Genomic DNA, 7,467 nt, shown 5'->3' with positions numbered 1-7,467 from the left:
ATATCAACTTATACCTCCAGAGTTTCAGTTTTTCTACAGCCTCACCAACTATTAGCATTCTCATACTTTTAAATCTTTTAGCTACTGGATAGTTGACAGATGGTATCTTACTGTAATTTCACTGATTTAATAATGAGGTTAAGCATCTTTTTTGGTTTTTGTTGGCTCTTTGTGTTATTTCTTTTTTAATTTTTTTTTTTTTTTTTTTTTACAGAGACAGAGAGAAGGTCGGCGAGAGGGATAGACAGGGACAGACAGGAAAGGAGAGAGATGAGAAGCATCAATCATCAGTTTTTTGTTGCGACACCTTAGTTGTTCATTGATTGCCTTCTCATATGTGCCTTGACTGTGGGCCTTCAGCAGATGGAGTAACCCCTTGCTCGAGCCAGCGACTTTGGGTTCGAGCTGGTGAGCTTTACTCAAACCAGATGAGCCTGTGCTCAAGCTGGCGACCTTGGGGTCTCGAACCTGGGTCCTCTGCATCCCAGTCCGACGCTCTATCCACTGCGCCACCTCCTGGTCAGGCTGTGTTATTTCTTTGATGAAGTACCTATTCAAGTCTTTTGTCTCTGTTATTTTCCTATTGATTTTTTAGGAGTGCTTTATATATTCTGAATAATACTCCTTTATCAGTTATATGTATTGCAGATATATTCTTCCATTTTATAACTTGATTTTCACCTTTATGGTAATTTTCAAATAACAGAAGTTCTTGATTTAGACTAGTTAAGATTATCAGTCCTTTTCTTTTTTTTAGTGACAGGAAGGGAGATAGAGAGACAGACTTCTGCATGCACCCCCACTGGGATCCATCTGGCAACCCCTGTCTGAGGCCTATGCTCAAATCAACGGAGCTATCCCTCAGTGCCTGAGGCTGACACTTGGACCAACAGAGCTATCCTTAGTGCCTGGGCAGAGGCTTGAACCAATTGAGCCACTGGCTGTGAGAGGTGAAGAGAGAGAGAAGAGGGAGAGAGACAGGAAGAGAAACAGATGGTCGCTTTTCCTGTGTGCCCTGACTGGGGATCAAACCAGGGACATCTGCATGCTGTGCTGATGCTCTATCCACTGAGCCAACCAGCCAGCACCTGGTCTTTGCCTTTTGAATCTAGTTTCAGAACTCCTTCACTATCCTGAAACAAAGATATTGAACATTATTTTCTAAAAGTTTTGTAGTTCTGCATTTCACTATAAGTGAAACAAGTAGGGGTTGTATTTCTTTTTCTTTTTTTTTTTTTTTTGTACTTTTCTGAAGCTGGAAACAGGGAGAGACAGTCAGACAGACTCCTGCATGCGCCTGACTGGGATCCACCCGGCACGCCCACCAGGGGCGACGCTCTGCCCACCAGGGGGCGATGCTCTGCCCCTCCAGGGCGTCGCTCTGCCACGACCAGAGCCACTCTAGTGCCTGGGGCAGAGGCCAAGGAGCCATTCCCAGCGCCCCGGCCATCTTTGCTCCAATGGAGCCTTGGCTGCGGGAGGGGAAGAGAGAGACAGAGAGGAAGGAGGGGGTGGGGTGGAGAAGCAAATGGGTGCTTCTCCTATGTGCCCTGGCCGGGAATCGAACCCGGGTCCCCCACACGCCAGGCTGACACTCTACCGCTGAGCCAACCGGTCAGGGCGGGGTTGTATTTCTAAAGCAAGCCAAAACCTACTTTTTGGTTGCTTTATATTTGGTTACTTTATAATTTTCTTGCAGGTTTGGTGTTTTTCTTGGAGTTTATTGCTTTCCAGTTTTTTTCCTGCTTTTTTTTTCTTTCTGAAGTTGGAAATGGGGAGGCAGTCAGACAGACTCCCACATGCGCCCGACTGGGATCCACCCGGCACGCCCACCAGGGGGCAATGCTCTGCCCATCCGGGGCGTCGCTCTGTTGCGACCAGAGCCACTCTAGCGCCTGAGGCAAAGGCCATGGAGCCATCCCCAGCGCCCGAACCATCTTTGCTCCAGTGGAGCCTTGGCTGCGGGAGGGGAAAAGAGAGACAGAGAGGAAGGTGAGGGGGAGGGGTGGAGAAGCAGATGGGCGCTTCTTCTGTGTGCCCTGGCCGGGAATCAAACCCGGGACTTCTGCATGCCAGGCCGACGCTCTACCACTGAGCCAACCGGCCAGGGCCCATAAAAGTCTGTCTTTTTTTTCAATCTTTCAATTCACAATTTGACTGGGGATAGAATTATAAATTCAAGATTTAGACTAGTTAAGATAATATTTATATTTGTTTATTTCCTAATAACATTTCCTAATGTGATACATGATTGACTATTATATTACCTTAAACTAATTGGTTTCTTCCACTTCTTATACATTCTGCTAGTCTGGGAAATATACCAAAACCATCATTGTTAAATATTTCTTTTTTTTAATTTTTTTTATTTTATTTATTCATTTTAGAGAGGAGAGAGAAAGGAAGAGAGAGAGAGGAGAGAGAGATAGAGAGAGATAGGGGAGGAGCTGGAAGCATCAACTCCCATATGTGCCTTGACCAGGCAAGCCCAGGGTTTCGAACCGGCAACCTCAGCATTTCCAGGTGGACACTTTATCCACTGTGCCACCACAGGTCAGGCCTTGTTAAATATTTCATGACTCTTCTTTTTTTTTTTTTTTTAATTTTTTTTTTACAGGGACAGAGAGAGAGTCAGATAGAGGGATAGACAGGAATGGAGAGAGATGAGAAGCATCAATTATTAGTTTTTCGTTGCAACACTGTAGTTGTTCATTGATTGCTTTCTCATATGTGCCATGACCACGGGCCTTCAGCAGACTGAGCAACCCCCGCTCGAGCCAGTGACCTTGGGTCCATGGTAGTGAGCTTTTTGCTCAAGCCAGATGAGTCCGCGCTCAAGCTGGCAACCCCAGGGTCTCGAACCTGGGTCCCTCCGCATCCCAGTCCGATGCTCCATCCACTGCACCACCACCTGGTCAGGCTTCATGACTCTTCTTATACTTACTATTTTTGTTTTAGAAAAGTTTCTTGATTTGATTTTAAATCCTAGTTGTAGGGTTAGGGAAATGGTATTTAAAAGCTCCCAAAACAAAGGCTTTTTTGAAGAGGAAATTCTAATGAACAATCTTGCTAATAATCTTGAATTAAGTAGAAAATATTGTGTTTTCTACACAGTGCCTTTAAATTTAAAGTAAATTAATCTTTCAAAAACTAATTTCCCTTCCAAATACTGTAGTTATTGCTGCATTGTCTTCCAGCTTCCTTCACTTGGTTGCTGAACTATCTTATCCTCACCGCCAATTCTGTCTTAAATCTACATCTTGGTCGGTAGGGCGTATGCAATTCCCCTGCTTTCTTATAGGTGGCGCTGAAGAGAAGGGCAGAGCGGAGCAGGCCCTACTGGAGCAGGAAAGACCTTACCAGTAGGGGGCGTATTCCGTGGGTGCTGTGGCTCGGTGAGCTGTACGCAACGTGAAGGGCGGGAACAATTATTGCCCCGCCCCTGCCACCTGGGCGCGCTCTAATTGGAGGAAGGGACCATCACTTAACAGCGCCGTTGAGGTAGGAGGAAGAGGGCCCGGGCCGAAGGTGAAGCTGAGGCGGTGGAAGTGCCGAGAACCGAGCGGGCTGTAAAGTGAGAGCGAGCCACGGCAACGCTTCTGGCGCTCTCCTTCATCTCTCTGCGGTGAATGGCGGCGGGATGGAGCACGAGGGGAGCGGCGGCAGCGGGGCGTCGGCCGGGCTCCTGCAGCAGATCCTCAGCCTGAAGCTCGTGCCGCGAGTGGGCAACGGGACTCTGTGCCCCAACTCCACTTCTCTCTGCTCCTTCCCAGGTACCGGCCCCGCGCCTGCGCTCTGCGCTCCCCGCCGCGGCTGCCCGACGGTGGGACTCCTTTTTCCCCGAGTGCAAGCTGGGGCCTTCCGTCCTCCATCGTTTCCTCCTCTAAGGAGTGTCCCGCTCCCTCGGCCGAGAGCTGGGAGCTCTCGCCCCTTCCCCCATCGCTTCCTGGCCGGCCCCTTAGACGCGGCCACCTCATCGGCGCGCTGGGGACGGGGTGGGAGGCAGCGGCTGCGGGCGTACCGGTCAATGAAGGGAGCTCCGTCTCCGCCCGAACTGGTCTTGCCCTTTGGAGTTTCCAAACGCGCTAGTAAGTGTCAGGCTTAAACTCTACGGAGCCCTGGAGGAGATCGTCCCCGCCTTGTGTTGGGCGCCGTCTGCGCGGGGCCCTTCTCGTCCGCGCCGGCCTCGCGGCCTTCGCAGCCGGACGCCGAATCGTCCCGGCCGGGCCGCGGGGTGGTTGGAACTCACACTCTGTTTCTAGCCTAGTCCATCCCCTCTTCGCCGGGAGGTTGTCTGCTCATTCCGAATCCACCCACTTGACTAGCTTCTCTTTCTAGGAATCACTTTCCGAGACTTGTTGCCGAGTCTCACGTTCACGCGTTGGAGATTTGGCACGACTTCTTTTTCGTTCTTCTTGCCCCCATTGGAGCTTTTCTGCTGGGCCCGATAAACGGGTTTTTCAAATTCATAGTCCAGTAGAAGGTAGAAAACCATCGTGCTCCAAAAGCCGAGAGGAGAAATTACTTGGGACGGCTAATGAAAGGGAGGGCACAGTTAATTAATGTGTTTTGGACCTTTAAAGGCAACAAGATAGAACACTGTCCTCTCCAGCTAAGCTGATACCTTGACTTAGTAAACAAAGCGAGAAGGGGCCTGAGACCGACCTGCAAAGGAGGCAGGATTGGATTACTGCCTGCAGTTATAAACAAGGCATCTGATTTTTTTCGTCCACTGGGCAGCGACTGCCAGGCGCCATTCAGTGGACACCCGGGACTTGCTGTGTATTACCTGTCTGGTATTTTCCCAGACAGCTTTGTGAAATAGCTGGTAATGGAGCAGATGCAAATGTTAGCTTGAAATCAGGACCAAAATGATAATCTGGCCATTCACCTTTTTTCAGACGGGCCTAAATTCACATTGACAGTGATACTATGACATTCTGGAGACGCTGTGCAAAAACCGAAATGTTCATGCAGTCTGGAGGCAACTTCTGGACCAGATTAGTTTGTTTTTGTTTTCTTATTTTCCCCCCAACTCTTTATTTTGAGAATTTTCAAGCCTACTGAAAATTGAAATGATAGTACAATAAGTACTGTTATACCCTTTCTTTAGGTTTGTTATTCAGATTCTTTTGCTTTCTATGTATATGTATACACATAATATTTTTACTTTCTGTAGAGCTATTTGAAAGGAAGTTACAGAACTGATGGCATGGATTTTTTATTTTAATTGATTTTAGCAGGAATGGAGTGAGACAGACATAGATTTCTTGTTCCACTTACTTATGCATTCATTAGGTAATTCTTTTATGTGTCCTGACCTGGGATCAAACCCGCAGACTTAGTGTATGGGGATTGTGTTCTAACCAAGCAAGAGGCCAGGGTTAGCATGGATCTTTTTTCTTTTTTCCCAGCATTTAAGCAGTGAGCAGTTTATTAAGCAAAGCTTAATAACTTGGCACAAGACACAAGCCAGCAAACTGGGCTAGTCTGAGTGCCTAGCATGGATCTTTTAAAACAAGGACATTTTATGTTGCACAAAGCACTATATCACACCTAAGAAGTTTAACATTGATAGAATATTATCTAATGTATGGACCTTATTTAAAGTTCCCCAGTTGTCCAAAGAATATCATTTGTAGGTTTTTTTTCCTTTAAAAATTTTTAAAATTCATTTTAGAGAGAGAAGAAGGGAGAGAGAGAGAAGCATTGACCTTGCTGTTCCAATTATTTGTGCATTCATTGGTTGATTCTTGAATGTGCCCTGACTAGGGATTGAACACATAACCTTGGCATATCAAGGAAAAATCTCTAACCAATTGAGCTACATGGCCAAGGTGGGACGATACTTTTAACATTACCTCATAGTAGTAGAGAATCTGTCACTATGGGAGTTGTTTTGCTTTCAGAAATTGTTTTGAAAATACTAAACCGTGATGTACTTGAGTTTATGGTATTTCTATGGAGATATAATTGAAGGTGTTGATCACCAGTGATCATTTATTCAGCAATACTGGTTTCCCCTGCTATCCAAAAGAGAGTTCCTGTGAAATCTTGCCTAAGCCAAAATGGCATAAAGTGAAGAAGCAATCATCTTAGGACAGGCTTTGCTAACGTTTGCACAAAATAAATCAAGATAAAGTACAGATGCTCACAGACTGTTCAAAGCTGTGGGGGGTTGCTGCTGAGTGGAGTCCCTGGGGAAGGGGACTGGTGCTACCTGTAGTAATAGCTCACTGAAATAAACGCTGAACATGATTTTTGCTTCTCGCCTTTTTTTGTAAAAGTGAAAATCTTCTTTAGATGTCTTTTGGTTAGTGAAAACAGTATAACGTAGGTCTTTGGTAAAAGTCAAGGGGCAGGATGTGAACTTTTGAAAAGCAAAGTTACTTGTACATATTTGGCAAAGTGTGGGCTCTGGGCTGGGGGTATAAATGTGCATGAGATGTCCTGTATCTCAAGTTGATTAGAATGTAATGAGTAAACATTTAACTTCCTTGCTATGTCTCATCTTTGGAAGGATGGATACAATAGGTACATGAAGTTTGATCCTGCTGACAGTGAATTTCATTCATTGACCTGAATCTGGAGTACTTTCTATTTTGGCCCCACTGAAAAGGTTAATTGTATTTTATGCTAACTCAATATGGCAAAATCACTGCTCTGAAATATTCTGTGGTTTATCACTATTAGGAAGCTTTGAATTGATTTTTTTTTGAACCAGGATTTGTAATTTAGCCATTTAGATTTTTGCTTAACCTTCCTTATTCCAAGTTGTACAGATTTCTTCTGTTGTCATTTTAAAATTTTTTATTTATTTTTATTTTTTAATTTTTATACAGAGTCAGAGAGAGGGATAGAGACAGACAGACAGGAACGGCGAGAGATGAGAAGCATCAATCATCAGTTTTTCATTGCAACACCTTAGTTGTTCATTAATTGCTTTCTCATATGTGCCTTGACTGTGGGCCTTCAGCAGACGAGTGACCCCTTCCTTGCTCAAGCCAGCGACCTTGGGCTCAAGCTGGTGAGCTTTGCTCAAACCAGATGAGCCTGCGCTCAAGCTGGTGACCTCGGGGTCTCGAACCTGGGTCCTCCGCATCCCAGTCTGATGCACTATCCACTGCGTCACCGCCTGGTCAAGCTGTTGTTGTCATTTTTTAAAATATATTCATCTTACTGATTTTAGAGAGGGGAATGGAGTAAGCAGGAAAGAGACAGGAACATCTGTTCCTATATGTGCTCTGCCAGGGGATCAAACCAGGAGCCTTTGCGCCTCAGGACACTGCTGTAACCAACCAAGCTATCTGGCCAGGGTTGCTTGTTGTCATTTGTAACAAATCTGAATGCCAAGAAAGGCAAATCTTTTTTTTTTTTTTTTTGTATCAGGAATGCCATTAATATTCTGAAGGTATGAATTTGATTAAAATCAATGTCAAAGTGTATCTTATGATAGTTAAACTAAAA

The 7,467-nt window shown here is 45.5% G+C and overlaps 1 protein-coding gene across 2 annotated transcripts in view; it reads left to right on the top strand.

Annotated features, from left to right (window-relative positions):
* Positions 1-3,478: 3,478 nt before the first annotated feature.
* TMEM170A (transmembrane protein 170A) overlaps positions 3,479-7,467 on the top strand; it is a 20,739-nt gene continuing 16,750 nt past the window's right edge. For both annotated transcript variants that reach the window (XM_066242846.1, XM_066242844.1), the window contains exon 1: positions 3,479-3,773. In XM_066242846.1, the coding sequence (XP_066098943.1) occupies positions 3,641-3,773 (133 nt within the window). In that variant the 5' untranslated portion in view covers positions 3,479-3,640. The remainder of the gene's footprint in view (positions 3,774-7,467) is intronic.

The sequence above is a fragment of the Saccopteryx bilineata genome, chromosome 9, assembly GCF_036850765.1.
Source record: "Saccopteryx bilineata isolate mSacBil1 chromosome 9, mSacBil1_pri_phased_curated, whole genome shotgun sequence".
Taxonomy (NCBI): domain Eukaryota; kingdom Metazoa; phylum Chordata; class Mammalia; order Chiroptera; family Emballonuridae; genus Saccopteryx; species Saccopteryx bilineata.
Note: the sequence above shows the minus strand (reverse complement) of the source record. Positions and strands in the feature narration are given on the sequence as shown.